This window comes from Diuraphis noxia, unplaced genomic scaffold (assembly GCF_037042655.1).
Source record: "Diuraphis noxia isolate RWA-SAM2 unplaced genomic scaffold, SU_Dnox_SAM2 contig0002, whole genome shotgun sequence".
Taxonomy (NCBI): Eukaryota; Metazoa; Arthropoda; class Insecta; order Hemiptera; family Aphididae; genus Diuraphis; species Diuraphis noxia.
Window position 1 is genome coordinate 30,091,143 of NW_028301712.1, and position 26,450 is coordinate 30,117,592.

Here is a 26,450-nt window from a genome sequence, read left to right on the forward strand (position 1 = left end):
CATTATTAATACTGGCTGCCGTTATGTACAATATACTACATGGGATCCTGGTACTTTAGCTATATGAAAAACCTACTACCTACTAACTATTACGTTCGAAGCGTTCATTAAAAATTGAATTCGTTTTGCACATTCACATTCACGTTCAGTGTTAAAAAAATTACTCGTTTACATTCGTGTTGATTAATAAGATTAATGCGTTCCATTTACTCGTTTTTTTATGAATCGTTTAAATACTTTTACAATACCACAGAGAGTTATTCAGCTCTACTTCCAGGGGGGGGGGGCGAAATTTGAACTCAAATCATAGGCACTTATAGTATATGTCTATACACGACAGTGTACAGATTATGAATAAATTAACAGTTCAAGATTTTTCGATCGTTTCGCTTGCTTAAACTAAAAACAAAAATAAAAATATGCACGGTTTTTTTAATTTTTGGTTTATTGATTAAGATATAAATATAATTATTAATTGTGATAAAATAAGTAAGCACTTATACATGTAACACATTCAACAATGTCCAGGGGGGGCCGATCGCCCTTACGCCCCTCCCCCCTTGTATACGTCCCTGTAATACCATCATATTGTTGCAGTATCCACTGGAATTTCACCTATTCAATGAATTTTAATATCAGAACGTTTTAAAAATCGTTCAAATTTATTAAAAATATATGCGTTGTTCACGTTCAGGTATCGTTTAATATGAGATCAGGAACGTTGTTCTTTACAAACGATACTACCCGTGAACCTAGCAAACTAATTTATTATAAATGTAATTAATGCATATAATTATTACTGTCAGACAAGCACTGGGGATTTCATGAATCTGATACAAAGTTCATCTATAGTCAATGTCCAATTTTGCAAAAGTCTGGTAATTTTTACAACGATGACTCGAAAATAGCCGTAAACCGTTGAATGGTAAGACCGTCGGAAGTCAATATTATATAAAATGTATTTCGTGTAACGAAAGATTGAGTACGATAAACGATTGTTCCCTTTTGGCCGAACTATTGAACGCGCACTACAGACGTCCCTACATCAAAGAATTACGTTGGGTGTATTTCGATTTCTTCTCATTTTGACCTTTTTTACCTACTTTATGCTTCGATTGCTATCTGTTTGTAACAGCTAGGTCGTAAAATGGAACATGTATTCCGATTTACATCCCATATTACAACTATAGACGAAAAATATAGAAGTGTACGACTTCATATGACTGTATCTAACTGTGTATTGATACTGAAAAATGTATCTAATGCAAAGAATAATATCTAGTTAATGGGTGCTAAATGTAGGTATTGCATTAGGTATTAAAAGAAAAGTTTTACCCAAAAACTATCTGATAAGATGTAATACGCAGGTACAATATATTTTATAAGTTATAACTACCTACATTATTACGAACGTTTACTTAACAGTGTTCAACCGAACTATTGCGAGGTGTTTCATTATTACTGTATTAAGTATACATAATAATATATAATTAATAAGAACAGGTTAGGAAAGGTTAGAAACCTACATAAAAAAAAAAAAAAAAAAAATGTTTAAAATTGTATTCATTTATTTAAATTTAATATCTAATAAGTAATAATAAATGTTAAAATCAAAATATTATCTAAATCATTATTATTAATATTTTTTTAACTTACTTTAAACTCTAATGAACACTTTTTAAAACAATTTAAATTGTAATTTACATAATAATATATAATATATGCATATACATAATTATTTAAATAAAAAATTAATTTCAACAATTGTTTTGACACGGTGTAACGCTAACAGTAATGATTGCCTCAATAACAAAAATGTATATTATTGAGTCTAAATAAAATATTTTACAAATTCAACTAAATTGTCTGGTCTACAGAGCGTTGAATAATTTGATAAATTAATAACTTTTATTCAACATAATGTGTGCTTATGTAATCACGAGTTTATAGCGTGTGCACGGGATTTGTAAGTTGCAATAACATTTTTCTAAACTTTTAATTTAGGAACACGTATACATAGAAGATAAGATGACAAATTGGTTAACGTTTCCATGAACTCTCAAAATCAACAGCTGGTTTTAAAAATTGTCTCTGGACATCTACAACATTACTCATTAATATTTCGTACAAAATACGTGCCAATACATATACGTTTCATTTATTAACTACCTATCGAGATACATTTTATAACATTTGTGAATTCCTTTTTGATTTAAATAGTTCCACATGTTTGACAAAAATTTAAGTTTTTTGTTATGTTGTTATTAATTTTTTGTGTCAAAGTAGAAATGCGTTCAAATGAAACTAAAAAATTCCCAACTATAATACAATTGGGGCCTCTAGACACCATTGCGCTCTGGATTCCGTTTATCCGACGGAAAATGTTCAGTTTTTACCGTAGGGCGTAGGTACTACTGCTAAAATAAATGTATTTAAAAACATCAAGTCATGTTATATCCGTCCGTGCAATTAGGTAACAAAGGTTCTTTGTTCAACGGCATCAAAATGTCCTCAACTGGTTTCATTCCATCTTCTTTCCACTCATCCCTGACCTAAAATTAATTTAATCTTAAATAGGTTAAATAAGTTTATTGTCGGGAGTAAAATAATTTTTATTTATTATACCTTCTCTACTTTAGAAAAGACTCTTAATAAATTGTTGCCAGCAAGCTTCTTTATTTGATCCTCAGTCCATGAATGGTTACTCATTAATGATGCTAATAGCTGAGGATAGTGCGATACGTCTTCTAGTCCTTTCGTGGTGCTGAAATCATTTTGATCGCATATTATAATATATTTAAATTGTGACAAACGTAGGTTGGAGGTATTAACAATTTACAATTATATGAATGAGCTTATCAAGATTTAGATTTAGCAATACTGATTTTAATTACATTATATGGTTTTATATTTGTTTTAAAACGATTTTAATATTGGCATCTAGAAAAATGTGGTAAATAGAACAGACCAAAAAATTTACAGCAAAGGTAAGAGGTAATACATTTAAGAATAGCTAATAGGTAGGTAATATCTTATTTTTTGGAAAAGGAGAGTTGTTTTGGAGATCACTTGCAACACTTTTACCACTGTTATATTAAGATAATTATAGGAATAAATATTACTACTCAGAAATTCGTACTAAAAATGTATTTTACTTTATACTTTTATTAAGTTGTTAAGTAGGTATATTAAAAAAAGATATGACGAATAAACCAATTACGTTATATGAATAAAAACAAATTTAATCATCATGTAATTGCCTACATTGGCTACATCTCATTATAGAGATTTGAATAAATTGTTTATCAAATAATTATGTTGTATAAATTCCGGTTGAAGGATACATGACATTATATACTTCAATATTAAATTATTTAAATTAATTTACAATGGTATTATTCTTACTGGTTAATTCCGTCGTACCCAGCACCTAGGCCGACATGGTCCTCTCCAGCTACGTTTTTTATGTGGTTAATGTGAGCTGAAATGTTCATGAAAAGAATATTAATTTTGACATACTAAAAACTAGCAATACGTAGACATTATCATATTATGAGATTAAGTACATACCAATAACTTGATCCAAAGTTGATGTAGAATTACAGCTTATAAAATAGGAATAGAAGCTCACCATAACTATACCATCGTTTAAGGCCTAAAATTAAAATAGCATATTTTATATAATAATATGTATTCATTCAATTTAAAATATAATACAATTTGTATGTAAACCTACCACTAGTTTGAGCACATGATCAGGAACATTTCTCAGTGAGGTGCACAATGAATATGCGCACGAATGTGAGAAGATTACAGGTGCTAAAGTATAGTTAAGTGCGTCTTCCATTGTTTTGACAGACGTGTGACTAAGGTCAACCATCATCCCAAGTCGATTCAATTCTCTAAGAACTAGCTACAAAATAATAACAATAAATAAACGAACATGTATTAGAAAGTTTTAATTTACTACAATAAATACCTAAGCAGTAGGCAGATTATGATTATTTTCAATACATAGTATTTTGTAATACCTATTAGTGCTGAGCATTATTTTGACCAATCCGGATTAGGTATTACCTATCATTAGTGAAGATTTAAAAATTATATTATATCGAAGAGTCTCACTTGAGACTCTATCTATGCGTAAGAAACACCGAGAAGAAACAGTACACACAATTGAAAATAATATGAAATAAATAACGACTCGACTCGACCCGACCCGACCCGATAGTGAGATTAAAAGAAAAAAATATTACCACAAAATGGCGTGAATTACAAATTGTCATCAAAAATTCGATTCAGACAGATTAACTCGTATAAAAATCGACAACTCCGATTTATGGCCAATTTCTTCATTAATATACGCCGTTCTGTGGTAATTTTTTATTCAATGTTTGTGCAGTTGAACATCTTGAAATTTTCGTGAATTGATATTTTTTCAAGTCGAGGCATCAGCATTTTGGAATTTATTTAACTTTTTTACTAACCTCAAAATTCAGAAAATTTTTTAGCGTTGTGATTTTTCGGCACAGAATTTGGGTATTGATTTAATTTATTTATTAAGCTCCAAATTCTACTTTTTCAACCTGTATGGTCCATATTGGCACAGAATTTTGATATTGATTTAACTTCTTTATTAACATCAGAATTCTTTTTTTCTTCCAATTGCTTTAACTTACACAAGTTTTTACTCCTCCTAAGTACTTTTTTGTGAATAATATATATACTGTCATAATAATAAAAACTTGGTTATAACTCCGTATAAATAAAGAACCCCAGATTTATCTTCAACTTCATTAAAGTTTATTATGTATTGTGCTATAATTGTAAGCAGATGATTACCCACGCTCTAGTAAAATTAGCTTATTTTTTAAAGTTATTAATACCAAAGCACAAACAATAAAATATATTTTTGTTGTTAAATCAGTTTGTATTGTAAATTTAAAACAGTATTTTTAGACTTTTAGTCAAAACCTGTATGGTTATTTCTAGAATTCTGTTTACTTATCTTAAATTACCCTTTTCACAGTCACCGTTTAGGTACAAAATATGTATTGAACACTCTTTACCGTATTGCAATATCTACGCCATTCGCCAAAAATGAATAATTAGTTTTTTGTATTTTTACGTTGTTATATTTTGTTGAAAGGGTCAATTCAAACGCCAAATGTTGAGGAAGCTTTTTAACGACAAAACTATGTAGGTACCTGCAACCTGCCTATACGGCTATACGTATACGTTAGACACGGATATTAGGTTTCAAAATAAACTCAACATGAGATAGGTATTACAGTAATAATACTTTCCTTTAAGTTATGAGTTATAACTATGAAATTTGTGTTCAAAAATACACTTTTCAAATTGTTGGATGTGCTTAGGCACAGGTATTAAATAACTTTTCAGGCAATCGTATTATTCCTAACTAGTTTAAGTAGGGGCGCCATTTGGGGGGGGGGGGAGCAGGGTGTGCATAGATTTATACAAAGCTGTAGATGTATTTTCAAATATGAAGCAACGGAGATACTCGCTTAAATAGTAACCTTACCGAATGTTATGCTTTTATAATAATAATTTTTTTTTTTATACTTATAATTATTAATATAAAAGTTATATACGTATAATTATAATAATAAACATTAAGCTATTATATTTCCATTGCATAGCACGCTTTACTTTATGGTTTAGGTCATAAACTGCTTTTAATGATTGATTTGTATTTTCTATTTTTATTGATATTCTAATTTCAAATATAGGTACTATTAATTAAATTTATGCGTTAAAAAATTTCAAAATAGTAATAGTTGAATGGTAAGATATCTAGTACCTAAAATATTAATATTTAATTTATTAATTTGTAATATTTTATGTATGAAAGCCAAATGTTTTTTTGATAGTAACAAATTGTATAGAAAAAATACGATGAGAAACGTTTTTTTGACAATTGGCCTGGTGGTGGGAAAAAATTGGCCTCTTTAATTGCATGCACACTCTTAAAAAAAAAAACTGAAATAGCGCCTCTGAGTTTAACTAGTTAGTCATTGTTTATTTAAACTGTAAATTGAAAAAAACCTTTTGATTTTAATCGTATAGTTCAGTGATATTATATTTTGTCTATAATTGGCTAGCGGATTAAGAGTTTTGAAATGAAGAGCTAACTGGCGTACATACTTGGCACTTGTTTATATATTGACATGTTAGCACACCAACTAGGTGCATGATGGTGCATTGCAGTATTCCAATACGTGAAATAAATATGAGATTGCTTATCCTACTAATACTAGCGTATAACTTTTAGTTTATGAAATATGATTGATTTTGAAATATATGTTGGGACGTGTTAAGTGACATTTAGCACATTTTGCTAGCTGAGTTTTTCTTTTTAGAAATGACACTTTTAATGATATGATAAAGTGAAGGAACTGAAATTATTGTTTAAATTGAGTATTAAATAACTAATGAACATAATAATGATACCTAATAAGTAATTCTATTATTATAGTTATTATTTGGGTGTACTTATTAATACATTTATCGTGTAATAAAATTTTGTTTTGCTTAAATAATGAGATTTTCGAGTACCTACCAACGTGTATACTATTCTCAAAGATAAATAAAATCATATATTAATTTATTCAAATATGGCATTTTTACTGTAGCCATAAACTTATATTAACTATATAATATATTAATTCCACTGCCCAGACGACTAGTAAATAGTAATTAATGCATAAGGCCAAGTAAGTAACTAGTATGCATCAATTATAGTACTTTAGCTTTAAAACAAACATTATGATAGTATAAATACGATTTATTTTACAATGTATAGTAGGAATTTCGTACAACGAATGGAAGAGTAATATTGAAATTATTGTTAATATATAATATGCATTACGCGCACTTACCAAACCAAATGGTGATAACCCTTGATGTTCATTCTCCGGTGAGTCTAAGCCGGAACAACAGCCAGCCCTAATAAAAATAATAAATTAATATATGGTAATCTATGCGGGAAGGTTACAATAGTTATTACGGAACACATCCGTCATCCATTATTACCTAAAACTAATTTTTGTAAACATACTAAACAAAAGTATTACCTATATAAAATTTAATCAAAATTATTGAGGTACGAAATGTGTCTTACCAAATCTGTCAAACGTACAGTGGTCAGTGGTGTACATTGTATATAATATAAAACAGAGGAATAGTATGTAATAATTTATTGTTTGGTGAAGCAAAATAAATGCCGTCTCGTCACCAAATGAATATAACTTATCCCCTGCCGATTCTCATTTGTATATATGATGACGTGTAAGTGGTGGGAAGGTGGCTAGTGGAGGTGTATTTTTGTTTAAAGTTTGAAGAATAAGAGTTGCGAACCGAGAGATTCGCGGCCCGTTTCCAATTATATAGGCACCTACATAATATTTTATTTATTTTATTTCAATTCAATCCTTATTATAACATAATTAAATATACAATAAATTTTATATAGTATTTACAAGAGTTGATTACTCTTCTATTTAAATTCCAAGCTTATGTCTAGAAAAGGGTTATCACTTATCAATGAGTATTAATTAATAACATATAACATTATTTAAATAATAGCTATAAAATACATAAGAAGAAAAGGAAAAAAGTACAATATATTTATATATTATTGTATAAGTATATGATATAGTTACTAAAATTCTGGTAAATAAAAACAGTGCAAGATAAAAATTAATATCTAATAAAAAAAGGTAAGTACCCAGTAGGTGATTAAAATAAGTTAATGATAACAATAAAATACAGTCGATTCATTCATGGTGCTACTTGTATAAACGCCTTTCCGATGACAAGAGCTTTTATAGGTTTTGTTTAAACAGTCTTTTATTACGAAATAATTTAATTATTATAAGTAATTAATTGATTATAGATATAGCTTTGGAAATAGCTTTGATAGGCAGTAGTATTTGATTAAGGAATCTCGAGATAATCCTCTCTTCTTTTTTCAGAATAATTAATGCTAAAATTACAATTATTTTCTTGACTTTAATGATTGTATGTTTTTAAGTAATAGAGTCCTTCAATGCATTTTATGATTTGTTTATAGATGTGTTATTGTCATGTTGGGTGAAATGTATTTACTATCGCATAATCATTGGCGATTGGCATTAAGAATTTATGTAGACATTATTCAAAAGTCATTTTTGAAATGAGATGAATATAATGTAAAACCTTAAGATTACATTATTTGTCAGCATTTGTTTTCTTTCAGATGCATCGAATACGAATACAATGTTATAATAATTACACAAACCTATACCTTGTTCAAAATTATTGACATAATTTGATATGTGATGATACGATTGGAGCAATTTTTCGTTTGAAATGGACTGTAGAATATAACAAATATATCTCATAATTAAATAAGTTATCGATTGTACATAGTGATAAAACTCGAATCCTCACGCAACCAGTGGTTATTGGAGAGCCACTTTTTGTATGTAAAGAGACAACATTTTATATAGAACTATAATTAAGCTCAACAACATATAGCAACCCAATACGTATAGTCTTTCTCTTAACAGAAAGATAACATACCCATTGAAATCAGAGAACAAAAACTTGTACTCGAAAACCTGTATTGTTGTTACTAAACAGAACCCACTCATTGACTAAATATTATACTAAAGTATATAATATTATATCTACTATAAAGTCGACTGAACAATCTACTCCAAGTATTAATATGTAAAATCTGACTTAAGTAATATTCATATACGCAGCTGTATAAACGTATTTAAATTGTTCAGAACATAAAATAATGAACCCTTATGTGAAATGGATGATATTCAGTATATATATATATAAAATATATTATTATCATACCAATTATATGATGTATAATAATATTTATTATATAGATCGGGTTACATCTCTGAAAAATGGAAGAAGGTAAAAATAACATTTTATAGGCAAATACCTAAAACAATAATATTATAATATCTACTTAAATAACCTACATACATATTACGTATGGTTTTCTAATTTTTTTTATATAGGATGGTTTATTCATGTACCGATTGATTTAAGCTGTATTTAATACCTCAGACATATCATATGTTCAGAAAATCTGTTTTAAAACTATGGTAACTAAAAAAAAAATCTAACTCGTCTTTGGACAGGAAAAAGATTTTATTCTTTAAACCGCGCAGTCGTAAAACGATTACTAGGAAATAGTTTAAAAAAATGTTCGAAAAATGAAATATAGACGTCACAATTCATAAATAAATTATTATAAATTATTATAAAACATATTTTTTTATAGAATACCTAATATTGTCTGATGTCAAAAAAGGTAAAAATACGGTGATATACCAATGCCTCACAAAACGTATTTGGAACTTTGGAAGTACTACTAAAGCTCGTGTAGTATATTATATTTCAAAATCATAGGCAAAACTAACCTACAGCGTCGGCCAAGAAAGAATGAGGGTGCGTTATCCTTTATTACCGACCGTTATAAAATTGTAAATAAAAACCGAACGAGGAGCGTTCGTTGTCGATTAAACCGAAAACGGCGGCACAGTAGAACAGCTCATATTATTATTATTATTATTATTATAACCAGCGCATTTGTTTTCAATTTCGACTATACCGGGTACAGATATTGTGTGGTGTGCGGCGATAATACCTTACACATAACATAATAATATATTACTCTCGTGGTCAGAGTCAATAAAGTTTATGTAGGACACGACCCGCGCTCGTATTCGATTAGACCATTGAAACCACTCGAATGTACTTTGCTGCAGAACACTTAACGACCGTGTGTGTGACGAAATTCAATCAATTCGGACCTTTTTTTTTCTCTCCGTTCCTTCCGCACAAACTCTCGCCACCCGCTGTTCGTATCGTCAACACACTTATCCGGACGTTCGGCTCGTGAGCGTGTGCGGATTGATAAGAAACCAATGTGCTGAATTAAGAAAAAAAAGTATTATTATTTCTAAACACTCTCAAAGTGGCTAGGTGATTTATCTTGTTTTTATCTTCGGCTCTTAGATTTATAGATTGTATCACAATCTTTACTGTTTTTTTTTCCTTTGAACATTCAGCGAAAACGCATGCTCTCAAGTATTTTGTTACGAAACAGAAATAAAAAGTCCAAAGATTGCATCGACGCTTCGGTGAAACAATATCACTTATTACATCCGTTAACTATATAGGAAACAAAAAAACGCATATAAATGAAACCGTATAATATTATGATTGTTGTTAGCTAGTTTCATTATTTGCATACAATATACATCAAGAACATAGTACATATACTCTAATACAATTAGCTTACACTTGGAGCAACTTATATATAGAACACACAAAGTCATAATATGAGCTGAACACATACAGCTGTTATAGTTGCTTTATTCAAATTAACGAAATTTGATATAAATTCAATTACGAAAGTTGTTTGATACATTAAGTGGATTTCACAAATGTAACTTATTGGTTTTATAATTAAGAGGACTTGGTGGTTTGATCAGATTCTGTTTCATGCATGTTGGTATGCGCGACGTGTCAGGTACCAGCTATTACCTATATACCATTGTAAAATTACATAATATGATATTTCAAATATTTTGTCTTTGTGCGCCAAGGAAGATATTAGACACGTGGGTAAACGGGAAGATAATATTGATAGTAAAGTGCAGTATAAAGAGTATTTTCATTATATCAAAATGAATAAATTATTATTTTTAATTTGCCGATTAGAAAATTGGAAATATATAAGTATATAGTTCTAAATGTTCTAACATTAATACTTTTCTTTACTATTTTACACTTGTTGGTGAAAATACTATCAACTTTTTGTTTTCAAAAGTATTACCATAATTAATATCAATCAATAAATTATACTTTTGAATCTATAGTGTTTTAATTTTTTGTCAACAAGCATTTCAATTTAAGCTATATAATATAATATAATATAAGAGGAATGAAGTCACTATATGGTCACCCTGCAGAGTCGATTTGTGATGGATTAATCCCTCAGATCAATTTACTAAGATTTAAATGCTTATTAATCAAAACAACTATTTGTTCAATATCCAATATTTGTATATCATCATTTTTACAAAACTTATTCGCATAATCTAGATTTTAAAATCATAAATATAAGTTGTCTGTTAAAAATCTAAAGTTCATAGTAGTTTTACCAAGGATGAAAAAATAAGGGAAACATCCAATGTTAGAATGTATCTACGTTTTACCTATTCACTCTATTAAAAATTAATTATATTTACATTGTTAATGATGAAAAATATAATAATATGTTGTTTATAAGTATTTGATCCGAAATTTGATATTATAAAAATACGATTAAATCAATAAATAATTCACGATATTTTAGATTTAATGTTTGTCAAAATTATCATGTGTGTTTGAAATAACATAATATTTTGTATGCATTTCGAATTTTGATTGACATAAAAATAGGTAGTAATGCTTGAGTTCTTACCATAATGTATCGCAAGTATGTGTCAGGGTTAAATATCGGGCTCCAAGGCTATGGAAAATTCTGAGCACTGCTAGTGAATTTCCTAGCGAATGACCACCTTCGACGCCAATTAGACTAGCAATTTTTTTGGCTTTGTGTGCGTCTCGTATTCCTGAAAAAGTGATATAGTTATATGCAATTATAAAAAGACGTATAATATAGGTAATATTTATGATTAATGTCGTACCTTTTACCGATGTTACAAGCTGTAAATCACTGGAATAGGTTTCAGCCAACCGCCTAATGACGTCGATTTGTTCCATTGTAGTTTGGACACCATCCAGGTGCTGTCTGCCACAGGGTACATAGGCTGACCAAAACTGTCAACAACGTACGTACATAAGACATTAAAAACCATAATTTCATGAAGGTACTTAATCATCGATAAACGCTAATTATCCTTAAGGCGTTATGGTGAATATTATACGGCCAATAAATTAACGTTTATCATTTTGGATTTTTAGTGGCATCCGTTAAGTTATTTTTTCTAGCAAAAATTACAGATATTATATTTATACGTATATATTATTAGTTATATTTTCGTTCTGATTAGATCATCAATAAATGTATTGTTAATATTTAATTGTTCTCATCGTTTTTTTTATAAAAACACGATTTTGTGTGTTTTTTTTTTTAAATGATTGAACATGATTTCCATAAACCTTCATTTAAATTTATAATTAATAAACTTAAAATAGTAAGTTATTTTATAAACATAATGAATTTAGCTTGCAAACCATATAATAATATGATATACTTCTTAAAGGAAACCAAATTATACAACTTAATTTAATCCTTAACTAAATGTAAAGCATATATTAAAAACAAAAAAAAATGTAATCAATAACTAATGGCCTAGTAGCCGATGTTTATATGCATGTTCAATAAAAAAAATAAAAAATGTATTATCTATATTAATATTAGATTTGAATCACATAATTAGTAGGTAACATTAAAATGTTTTGATATGGGTAGTATTTTACTGGACAAATAATGACATTTATTCAGCATACTTTATAATGTTATGTGTCACATATACAATGTGATTTTGAAAACGTAGGTACTCATGTAATGTTATGGTAAATTAATAACCAGTATTAAATACTTCCAAATTGTCAATCAAATTCAAAATTATCATTTAGTTAACACAATGTGATGGAATTATGAGGGCTATATATTTCATCGATTCCATTAAAATATAAATTTGACCAACAATATTGATAAATGTTAAATTGATTGACATATATTATTGTAGATATATGCATAATTCAACTACAACACTGGTAGTATAATCTAAACTACGTGTTATTAATAGATACATAATATATAAATATACATGATAAAGGTATTAATATATTATAATAATTATCAGTGTATAGGCAATTAAATTCTAAAATATAATAATTTAATCAATACCTATCTATATGTACGTATATTAGTATACATAGTGTGTATTTAATTTGCATAATAATAATTTAATAATAAATAATTAGGTACGTAATTATTATTAATAATAGGAAAATATTTATAGGTATATTAAATGCGAGATAACCTATAGAAATTCAGAGTAATTTATATAAATTATTGAACATTAAATTAGCTTCTGATTTTGCAGATAAACATAATTTTGATAACATTATTTACATCACTAATTTTTGTTATATAAAACAAAAACAGAAATAATTTAATTCATATGTGTAATCAATTATAATTTATAATACAAACTTACCCTGGTAATACGATAATAATTAATAACTGTCCATGACAATAAAGAAATTGCGTCTCCGTCTCTCCGATTTAATTCGTAACATTGTTTGGTTCATAGTAGATATCAACTATTCGTAAACTTTTAGGAATGAAAATAATTCCTTTATCTAATAAGAATGATAAGAAATAAAGAAAATATTATTTTTCGTTCCTTTTTGGTCGTTTGTTTTTGTTTTTAGTGGTTCCTGTTACCTACCAGTATAATTTGCTCAAAGCACTGAACAAGGATTAAAAAAAACATATTGTGGTAAAACATTATAATTCCTTGAATACTTTAACGAATAAAACAAGTTAATTAAGCTTAGTATATTTATAAATTATAAAAGTCAGCAGGTAATTAAGACTTACTTTTATAAGATAAGATAAATTTAAATTTAATTTCAGAAAAAAGTACTAGCACCCATAGGTATTCCATGTATTTTTTAACTGCATAATTGATTTATCTTACTTTTAAAATAAATGAGTTTTTCTAATTTCTAATTCTTTAAATTTAACAGCAAATAAAAGGCGTGTTATCGGTTTTTAAGTTTTAAGATTACATATTGGTAATAGGAATCCCAAAAAAACCTAAAAGTACTTCTTTTAAAAGTAAATTGTTCTTTTAGAGTTTTTAGACGAATATTATTATTTTCATACAACCTTAGCAGTTAAGCAATCGATTAACATTTTCAAATGAAAATAAGTTATTGTCAATATATTTTCTTAAACAAATAAATACCTACATATAAGTAGATAGATAAATTCGTTCAAGAGGATTGAAACCGATGAATATTTACGGCTATTTATAAGCTATTCGTCCCATAAATTATTTGGTAACACTTCAATCTGTGAAAAGCAAATAGCCGTTATATAGATAAGTTGTTCCATTATATTATTATGCGAATTTGGATAATGTTTTACTTAATCTGCATCATCATTGCATTATTTAAAACCGATCTAAAAATATATTATTAGAAATTAATTAACAACTATACAAATGCAAAACGAATTACTAAAAATCATTATTGTTGGTGTGATTATAATTTTGAAAATATCACGTTTAAACGGATGAGTTAGAGTTGTGGAAAAAGTAGAAAATAGTTAGGTTTAAATAATATGTTATACAGCTTACATTTGGTTGAAAATGTAATAGTGTATGCGCTTTTAATGTGTAAGTATTAAATATATACAAATTATGAAAATTGCTTGCCAAATGTTTACAAATTATTGGTAAAATATTTGCTTGGTCTGAGGTGAAATGAGTTTGTAGTACAAAGTGTCGATGCTAATTTTACGTACGTACGTTTAAATAAATGATAATGATATTTTGTCCTATTGAAGTCCTAAGTTTGTATTTGCTAAAGAAAAATATTTACACAAATATTTACACAGATTATCGATTAAATCATTTTATAATTTGTATAATCAATTTAAAAAGGAATAAAAATATTATTTTCATTTCTAACAATATTCAACGTTTTAAAATTATGCTATAGCTAAATATCTAATGGCATTTGCATATAATATTTGCATAACTATCTACCTATCTTATTAACCGGCAAGGTCGATTTTGAATTATGGCACCGACATATTAAAGTATATTTTTCTTGGATATTTTTAATAAAACAAAATTTTTAATAATCTAAAACAAACAAATTTGTTTGTTATCATTGCATTTTTAATAATAATTCACAAAATAATTAAATAAAACTGACTATTATTAAAATAAAATATAGTTTGTTTAGTCTGAATAAATAATTTCTCAATAACAAATAACGCTGATCTGCAATGGATTAGATTAAAATAAACCGAAATAGTGAAATCATCTGATAAAACCTATGTATAAAATGCAACTTTTGAAAAAAATATATTCAATATAAATGTCAGATTATTTTATTTGACCTATTTAAATTAGATAAATTACTTATCAATTATCATAAATGAAATCATAATTTTGTTACTATGGTATATTAATTGGTGTTTTCCTTATGAAATGTTTATTTACAATTTAATTTATTTATTACATTTATAAATTAGCCAATTTTATAAAAATATTAGCAATGTTAAGCTTTTAAGGGATTTTTGACAATGGTTATACTGTTAAATTTTGTAAGCATCATTTTTATATTTAATGAAACCTAATTAAAGGGATTGGTCACAAGAATTTAGTTTAGAAATCTAAATATAAGGACCACCCTATTATTAAAAATATATAAACATTGAACATTAAACATATTATTATAAAATTAAGCCAAACTTTTATCGAACAGGAATCTAAAATCATTTGGCATGCTTATAAAATACAATGCATGTATTTACCATTTTTACATTTATGTATTTATGTACTCTACAGTTCAAATTTTGTAAACGTCAATAAATATTTTTTAAAGATTAAGAAAATTAAGCACATAATCTGGGCACCTATCTATACATCCATGTCATGACTATAGTTAAATTATTTTTAATACATTTTAATTATTCAAAAATATAATAAGAATATTGTAACTTGAACAAATTCAAAATAGGTACCTACTTTTATGTAGGTATAAGTTAAAAAGTTAAAATCGACGACATGTGTTACATACAACTTTTAGAACACGTTTCCTAACATCAGCGACATTAAATAAAATATACATAATTATATAATCAATAACTTTCGTGTTCAGTTTTGCAAAGTATGAGTATGCAGAATTTGTAATTAAAATATTTACTATAATTTACCAATTGGCAATTAATTTTATAGTATTAAATCAATGCTAATATTTATGTTTGTTATACATTAAATACATGAAATGGGTGATGTTTGTATGAAGTTTCATGTTAAAATAACTAAAAACTAAACATATTATATAAATATAATGATAAATAATTTAGGGATTTTACTAAAAAGATGTATCATAAGGAAGATACCGATGATAAAGTAAAGTAAAAATAAAATAAATATAAATAAATATAGTAATAAATTATACTTAAATACGTTTGCAAGTAAGATATTATCCAATATCAAATCCATACAATTTTAAGGCTGATAAATTATTTTTATACGATATAATAGTTTTCGGTCTACCGGTTTAACAGAAATTTCACGGAACAGAAAATATTAAACAATATTTTTGAATTTTTAATATGATTTGTGATATTAAAATTGGGTTAAAGTATTAGTGATTCGAAACAGACTTTAAAAAAAGTTATAAAACTTCTTGTATTATTTTAGACCTAATTATAACCATTAAATTCAATGTCTGTTAGCATATATCATAACTTATAGTACAGTCGTAGTGTCGTACAGATATTACTTTAAATTCTGATACATTTATATGGAGTATTTTATTAAAACAAACAAGAGTAAACAAATGTATCTTATTTTTAACTTAAAATTATGATTTTTTTTAAAAACTAATTTAAGCTGTATATTTACATAATATTAAATTAAATCCAGAGAAGTATAATTGTGGTATTGTACAATCATGTGATTAGAACATTTTATTTAGTTTGGAAAAAATGAATAATTTAACTAACATTATCTTGTCATTTTGTTAAAAGTTATTAAAATAACAATTATTTACACTGTCAGTTTCAAATATAATCGCGATAGTATAGTAGGTGCTTAATTTTCAGTAAACCAAAAATAATTTATAACATTTTGTTATAATGTTATATAGTTATTGTTTAGAGAATAGTTTACTAAAACAGTTATCACAAAATTTGTGTCGAGAGCTTAGTTGCTATTGTTACTAATATAATTATAATTACATTTTTATTTTTAAATAGAACCATATTCAAAGAACTTAAATCGAGTTTTACTTGTACAGCAAAATAAATAATGTAAATATGATTAAAGTATAAGTGTTATATTGTATGATAGACTAAATAGGTGTATATTGTTATATTTTAAGGTGATTAGCATTAATAAATTTAAAAATTATTAGATTTTATAATTATTATTTTATTTTAAACGACTATTAAACAACTTATTCTTTTTTTTAAAGAAAATGTTAATTTTTACACTGTTTTTTGTTATATTAATGAGCTAAAAAAAAAAAAAAATAGATAATAAGAACGAATAGTTATTAAATAAAAGAGTATTATAATTTACGAGGAATGCAATTTTTGATAAAATAATAAATATAAATAAAACAATTAAATATTGCTGCCGTAAATTACAAATGTAAGTTAATTAATTTATACCTTCATTAGGATTTCAAGTATTTTTAACCGGGTTTTAATAACAGTAACAATAATAACTAAATACCTATTTCAATTTCAAAAATATTAATAAAACTTATATAATTTATGAAAATTGTATTAATACTTAAAAAACTAATCAATTTTTTTTATTAGAATACATAGTTGTCAATTTAAAATCTTGAAATGTTAGCAAGGTTTTTTAAATTTAAAATGATATTCTTTACTCCGATATTGAAATAACTTATTGTACGTAAAATCTACACTTTAAAGTGTACACAAATTAAAAAAATCATACCTGATAATATAGGCATGAATTGAAATATTAGTTATAATGTTATAACACTACTATGTTTTATGGTCTCAAAAAAAATTATAATTTTAGAGTTGAAAACGGTATTTGTCAGAATGTTTAGTTCTAAAACTGATTTCTAATAAAAAAAAAAAAACTATATGGAATGAAGAATTATAATTTATATGGTATGAATAGTATAAATAAAATAGATAAAACATAAATATATTGTAATTCGAATACAGATTAAATAAATAATTATAAGCGACTTAGTTAGATATAATAATTTTTGTTAAAATGTCAAGTATATTAATAAATGAAAAACAAAATTCCCTTTCTTTTGTAATTAAGAATATAAAGTCAGAATAAAAACTTTTACATTTCTTATATTTTTTTCCATATAAATTAATTTTTTATTATTCTTCCTGTGTACAAAAATGTTCAAATACACACATAATATATAATATATATTTTATTTAAGTATTTTTCAAAAATTGAGAAAAATGAATAACATTCTAAAAATGTTTTCTTAGAGAAGGTATTTTTTCCTTCGTAAATATTACATGAGATTCAAAACAAAGTATCTCGACATTTGAGGTCTAAAGCGTTGACCACCCTTGATGTAAATATTAAATTTTAATACATTATACCCAATTCTACACGATAGGGTCAACTTCCATTACAATGTATTTTACTGAGTGTTAGGCACAAAACTATAGATGTGAATATAAATACCCTATAAAGATCAACAAAAAGAGGTATTTTAATATAAATATGCATTATTTACTAGCTTACAGATAAATAGCCATACTGCAAATATATGTGTTGTTCATTATTTTAAAATAAAGTAAACTAAAGTAAAGACTATTAAGTACCCATCTATATTTAAATATGGTACTAGAATCAAATGAAGAAATGCATTAGATTATATATATATATATTTTTTTTAATTATCCCGCGGCAACTAAGGCCATTGGGAAGATAGATTATATTATTATGTTTATTGGTTATTATATCGTATAATATAGTAAACATAAAATAATAATTTAATTTATATGAAAATAGACCAAATTATGATGATCAAACATAACTAATTAAATTATTAAAATAAATAAGTAAACAATACGTCATGCAAAATTACACATTGAATCAAATTTGAAACTATAAAATATTTAAATATATGTGTGATAAATTTTTATATCGATAGAAAAATTGAGGCTTTTATCTACTTATTTTTAAAAGTCCTATCGAGAGTATCGAAGTATTGAGTATTGAGAATTACTTGGTTTTCATGTATAAAATAATTATAATATAACACGTAGACAATTAGTATAGTTTGATAGTTACTTCATAAACTCGAATTTTAAGTTAAAATAAAAATTGACATCATTTACAAAAAACTATTTGTTTAGCTATCGCGCGTTATAAACAACTCACAGCCATAATAAATAAGTTCATTTTTTTTTAATGATGAGCTTATATAATATGTTTATTTACGTCACCTTTAATATTCACTCCAAGTCAGGAATTCATATAGAATGTAAAAATTATTTTTTTCGTTTATTTTTTAAGTATTTTAAATAAATAATTGAACATTTTTAAAGGTATTCTTACGTATGGTACAAATGTTTATTATTTTTGAAGTGGTATACTTTTTCTTTTATGTTGTTGATACGAATCAAATATTTTGTATTGACTTTAATCATTAAGTTAAACAAGTTGGAAAGAACGTTGTAGATGTTATAAGGATCTTAGATTAAATGGTATAGTCGATGAATATGAATGATATTTTTTTTATATTTAACAAAAGGCTTCATCTACAATATTTTTAGCGTATAATCATTTAATAGCTAAAAATAAATATAAATTTAATTATGTTTTAATAAATATAGTGGCTATACAATGAATACAGTATTGGAAATATGTAAAATTTTTGGATTATCATGCATGGAAAAAAATACAGAATGCTTCAGTGTTCTATTTATTAAGCACTTTATGTATTGAAGGTAGGTTGTTTAGGATTTAATGGGCTTTAATGTATTTGGGGATCGCTATAATTAGTTGTTGTATTAGTTTTGTGAAAACATGTGGTGACTGATGGATCCGTAGGGCTGTAGTCTACTTAATCATTTCCTTGTATACATGTAAGAAAATCTACATGAGAATATTGGTTTATGAATTCTAGATATTCATTTTTGAATGTATTAAACGAGTTTATTTTTTTTATATGAGTTTAAAATCAATGAGTGGACGCTCAAAGAGTCACTTATTATGATGTAACAGTTTTTCTGCATGTTTAAAGATGAGATGATTTTTCAATGTTTTGTAAATAGCAGAATTTTCTAGTGTATATAATATACATAAAATAGAAGGACGGTGACCGGAAATATAATTTGTGTGATAACCGAAAGTACCACACCATTTGTGTTATATGAGGCATCAATAAATATTTGAAAGTATTCCGAGTGTTGTAGAGACATGAATTAATAATATATTAAAATAATTCTTAATTTGAGAATAAACTCCAATTACAAATATTCTATGTTATACTATAATACTATATTATACTTAAATTAAATATTTAATTGCTGACATTTCGGAAATAAATGAGAGAGTGGAGATCACAATATGTCTACTTAGTACTTAATACCTAACTATATTATAATGTTTGTAAGGGGAGAAAACTTAATGAAAATGTATTAAAATTGTGTAGAGTAGAAGCAGAAAAATTTCGGAACATCACAGATTTGGTTGACACTTAAATAATGCACATTTTTAAATACACAATAATTTTCAAATTGCAATGATAGATTTCCATTGGAATGATTACAAATATGGCTGTTTATCCGTGCCTTTTAGACTCGATATGAGAACTATAGGTACCTACTAAGATATACGGTGCGTGTGTTGTTGTAGTGGTATAGGTCTGATGATTTTTAATACTAATAATAATTCGTGACATCATTCCATTAAAACGAATATTTGAAAATTGTGCTGATGAAGAGGTGTATCGTGTATGGATTAATTGACTTATACTTAATACAAAGACGACGAGTTGAGAATGCAATCGAAAAATTATTATAGTAAAAAACCATCATTTACAGATAGAAAAGAATAAAAAATAAAATAGTTTTCACGTTTAATACATAAAGTGAGTTCGATAATGGGTGGTTTTTAATGGGCGACACGTTCAGTGAGTTAATTTTTTCAGGGTGCAATATTACCCTTGTAATCTTTATATTCAACTCGAGTTTGACGAAAAATATTAAAGTAAAGCTTTCATCGGCAACGATGATTTTTCGTATACAATATGTGTTATAACTTACTTGAGCGCCAACCATGCCCTTTTTGAGCCGCGGTAAATCGGTTTGTGACCAATTACTCTTCGACCACGGTTCCACAGTCGTCAAATCCGCAGAGAAATTGAAATACATCAGCTGATTGTGTACGAACTTACGAATATTCCACGGCAGGTCGTTATGCCTATAAAACAAACGAACGTATAATGATAATCGTTGGTGAATATATTATATTATTATTAACACGAAGTGGACGGTAAAAATATGTTTTGTAAAAAACAATAGGTCTAAACGTTATAAGTTAATGGACCACTATTGTAGGAGTAGATATATTTTATATAAATTAATATCAATTTATTTATATATTATTGAGATAGGTATATATATTTTTTTTACACGTTTAACGAGTACCTGAAAATTATACTTATGACCACGTGTGACAAGATCGCCATACAATGAGAGCTACTCATTTTAAAACTAGACCAAGACTTACAGATCCGATAATAACGTTTAACTGTCAACGACAGACAGAAAGTACTACAAAAGTTGCGTTCTCTTTGCGGTCCAGGATCGTTCACGTGCAAATCGCGTTAATCGCAACTTACAAGTCGATTAACAAACTAATTAAATATTTCTGATTTTTAAGTAGACATTCCGTAGTTTTATACCAACTGAATATTTTATTATTTCATAAATCACAACTGTATACAGTTATATATAGGTTAAAACCTTTTACCGTCTTATGTCTGATACCCGTGAAGTATACAGTGTGTTTACTTTTAAAGGTAACATTAAATAATTCTGTCCAGTGACATCGGATTAATATGCGGATTTCGGGAGGGGATAGGGAATACATAAATACACATTTCTAGATGATTTTTACATTTTTAGATCTATCCGTGTGCGCATGCGCAATACAACTTGCATTTTTTTAAACAGCAACAGGTGTTTTGAATACCAAATTCGGATAGACCGAATTTTTTTAAGTCGATTTGTTCCTTTTTACCATAGCTCTAAAATCAAAATTGACTAAATGGCAACCAGTCAAAGTTTCGATTATTATTATTGAATTTTTCACCAATCATACTAGAATTTTATGAATTATTATGAAATTGTATTTATTATTTTTGTATCCGTAGGTTTGCAGATAATATTATTAAATCATTTAAATCGAAACTTTGACTGGTTGCCATTTAGTCAATTTTGATTTTAGAGGTATGGTAAAAAGGACCAAATCGACTTAAAAAAATTCGGTCTATCCGAATTTGGTATTCAAAACACCTGTTGCTATTTAAAAAAATGCAAGTTATATTGCGCTTGCGCACACGGATAGATCTAAAAATGTAAAAATCATCAAGAAATGTGTATTTATGTATTCCCTATCCCCTCCCGAAATCCGCATATTAATCCGATGTCACTGGACAGAATTATTTAGTGTTACCTTTAAAAGGAAACACACTGTATAACTATATGGTATACCCACTCAAAAGATGTATTATTTAGAATCAGGGTTTATAATCGTTTTTTGTTTTTAATTATTGAGGTAAAGTAAATGCGAAAAACTTGTTTTAGTTATATGGAATATTACGTAAAAGAAAAAGTCGAATGATAAAAAATATTTTTTATGATATTATTTATATAGTGCTGTCTACCTAAATACCTATATCAAATAAGACGGAAGTATACCGAATACAAATATAATTCAGAGTTCAAAAGAAATACGCTGAATAAGACTTTGGACAGGGTCGTTCAATTTGTGAATAATAAAAGACAAGTAGCATTTGAACAATAAATAAATAAATAAATAATACAACTAGAAACTATAAATTTCTTTATAATAATATTTTTCTAGACCGCCTGACTGCTTCTATTATGTTGTGGTATTTCAGACATTTTTAAAGTTTTAAAGTTTTAATATATATATTTATATATATGAACAAATCTTGGAAAAAATCTTAAGTCACTCGAAAGTGTTAAACACCTTTGATAACTATATCTGATAATATATACATGAACATGAATAATATTTCTTTATAAAAAATATTTATCGATAATATGTATACCGTATACTTGCTATTTACAATCTATATATCTTATTTGATTATATCAATCTAAATAATCATAAATCAAAAATATCCAACAATATAAAATTCAAATGCAATTTTATTTTACCATTATAATACCATTAACAGAAAAGTTAATTTAAATGTGTAGGCTATAAACTGTTTTATAATATATAATATATAGTACCTTTTCGTTATACCTATTTATTTATATTATATTATAATATGTACAGGGACACGACACTAATATGCATATCAGTATATATCATAATTGAATTATTAATAATTATTATTCGTTGTCAGAATATTAAAAAGGTATAAATAAATATATGTAACCCCATATTAATGTTATTTGAATTAGTTTTTATTTTTTTGTATCAAAAAAATGTTTGTTTAGGTAGTTGAAAAAACGAAAGCATCCTTTTTAATTTATGCATTAAAATTAAAATATTTAAAAATCTGCGGTTTGAAGCATTACAATAATATTATGTTTATTTGGACGGTGTTTGTGTGAAAGGGCTCAAGTCCAAATTTTTCATTTTTCATAAAATACATTAATTTTATACGCAATTTTGTGCCGTGTCTGCTGGTACCACTAGTTTGAACAGATGTCGAACCGTTATCAAGTTATTGAAATATGCGTTATAATAATATATTATTGAAAGGGACGGCATTTTTTTAACTACACAAGGCGGCAAAATACTTAGCGCCGGCCCTGAACATGTATCGTATTGTTTTCGAACCCTTAGTCAAACTTTTTGTTGGATGCCAATATTCAATACTAATGAGATAAAATGTACTCTAGCAGTTGTAGGTAAAGCCAAATTATAGTGTATGGTATAAAAATACGGTAAAACAACTAATTGTTTTTTCGAAAGGTTCAAAACATCAATATTGAGCAGCAGATAGCATTATTAAAATTGGTACATTGTAATATTTATATTCTTTTTCCTGAATGAAAAAAAAACCTAGTTTATTTTTAAAAATGTTATCAGCGGATAAGTGAATTGTATATTCAAGTAAATAAAAGGAGAGGCACTCAAAAGCAATTTTTTTACATTTATATTAATTTTTTGCACATTTTAATTGTATTGTTTTAATAAAAATGTTCTATATAGGTATTACCTATATATATATAACCTATATTTATTAGGTTCTTAATGTGTCTGTATTTTAGATAATAGTTGTAAGTACTTAATTTAAGATAGAAAAAATATTAAGCATTTAATTAACTTTTTGAAATACTTATATATAATTGAATATAAATGACATACTATTAAATTCAATCTTATAGTTTCTACTTCTTATATATATTTATATTTATTAATATTATGTACACAATCTATCCGGTTTATGGATTTTACTATCTAGTTTCCAGGTCAAAAGAAAAGTACTTTTTATTTAACTTCAACGGAATTCGTGTAACCAACTGAAAAAATCATTGCAAACACTTTTGATATTTTCACCAGATTATCCGCCGTTACATCTTCTTATACTCTATGCAAACTTCAATGCCTAACTAAACCTTTATGTTTCGAGTTTATTGACTAAAAAACGATGCACTGTTGTTTTTAAAAATATTTTATAAAATTGTGTTGATGATTTTCTTCATTTCTAAAATTGTAAATATTAAATGTTAGCAGTAAACATTAAAGTTGGAATATTTTTATAAATACATACAAATAGGTACATAATATGGTATTATATCCAAAGCATTTTTGTAAAAAACATAATTAATAACTATAATATTATTGTCAATGTGAAAATTAATTTCATTCACATTTTAACTATTTAGTGAGAATATTAATAGATTGTATTTATTATAATTGGAATAATGTATAATAAACAAGATGAATAAAAATATATACGGTGTAAACCTACATAAAATCAAACAAAAATACCAGGCACTAGACTAAAATGTTAATGCTCTTAAAACATTAACTAAATACATGATGATAAATTGAAAACAGGAGGGTATATATTGCAAATTTGCAAAGAAAGAATACTAAATAATGACCAAAAGGTTGGTTTATGTCCCATTTCTTTTCAACTTCTGCATATACATTTGGTCTAAAAGTACATTTGGAATGAATGTTTGTTATGTAGTCGACTTTTGTAAAATCTCTTAAAAGGTTCAAAAGCTGAGGTTAAGGTCAAATCAGGTACGAATTCACGAAAACTAATGAATAAATTTGGTTGAAACTATTATTAATTAAACGTTCAAATAGATCACTTATTTTGAACGATTTTTTTTTAAAGAAAAACTGACATTATTTCATATTTTGATATTTTTAAATTATATGTGCTTGTTCTAAATTTATAACACAATAATAATAGGTAATAAATGTCTAGTACATAGTTGTAGGTACGTATTATTACAATTGTATAGGTAAAAATTACGTTAAATAAAGTTTATACTGATTCATAACTATTAAGACTTAGACACTTTGGAATATAATTCAAGATATATTGTATGCTTAGGTATTGAGATAGTATACAATAATTATTCAAAATTATTGTAATACATTAACACGGGATATTATTTAGTCCCCCCGTGATTTTTAACACTACAAAATTAATTTTATCAGTATTACGACATATGGGCAGATATAGGAATAGGATGACTTGCTATTTATTTTTAACTACTAATATTTAATTATTAATTATCACTTTTAAGTCTTAAAGAATCTTTCTTAAAATTTATTCCAAACTTGTATGTTAGTTAACAAAAAATAAAAAATAAATAATAATAATAAAGTAAAATAGTTCTTATAACTATGAGAAGACATATATTGGTATAGCTATCAAAAATAATTGAGTTATATTCGAAACCAATTCTCATGTGAATTCCATAAATTCTACATAAGTGAGTTTTCACTGTGTTAAATACCTATGGCAATTATTTATCAACTGATATAATTCAAGTTAATAATTATTATACGCCTACATTTGATTGAGGCAATAAAATAATATCTCATTGCTAATATTATTAATTTTAGGTAAATAAATACATTTTAATATTTATATACCTTATGATTTTCTGCATTTTTTAGAGTTGTAAAATGGGAGGGGCTGAACATCTGTTCCGTATAGGACAGAATAAAGTTCAGTGCAACAAGCTCGATTTACGAACTTTTGCGAAAAACAAAAAGAGTAATTTTTTTATAACAAGTGAAGACATCTGGTCTAAAGATGTATAAGAACATGAAAAATATAGATTAGAAACATGATAAATATTGAAAGGCGTCGAATAAATTAAATAAAAAGATTGGGTTTAAACAAATTATCATGTAGCTACCTATGCAATCTGTCAGGTATTAAAT

General features: G+C 26.3%; 1 protein-coding gene across 1 annotated transcript in view; it reads right to left on the bottom strand.

Annotated features, from left to right (window-relative positions):
• Positions 1-1,550: 1,550 nt before the first annotated feature.
• LOC107164188 (dipeptidase 1-like) overlaps positions 1,551-26,450 on the bottom strand; it is a 179,544-nt gene continuing 154,644 nt past the window's right edge. The window contains exons 5-13 of the mRNA XM_015511919.2: positions 21,092-21,248; positions 11,730-11,862; positions 11,504-11,654; positions 6,903-6,969; positions 3,737-3,913; positions 3,571-3,655; positions 3,406-3,481; positions 2,626-2,764; positions 1,551-2,552 (exon numbers count right to left, since the gene is read on the bottom strand). Of these exons, the coding sequence (XP_015367405.1) occupies positions 2,442-2,552; positions 2,626-2,764; positions 3,406-3,481; positions 3,571-3,655; positions 3,737-3,913; positions 6,903-6,969; positions 11,504-11,654; positions 11,730-11,862; positions 21,092-21,248 (1,096 nt within the window). The 3' untranslated portion in view covers positions 1,551-2,441. The remainder of the gene's footprint in view (positions 2,553-2,625; positions 2,765-3,405; positions 3,482-3,570; positions 3,656-3,736; positions 3,914-6,902; positions 6,970-11,503; positions 11,655-11,729; positions 11,863-21,091; positions 21,249-26,450) is intronic.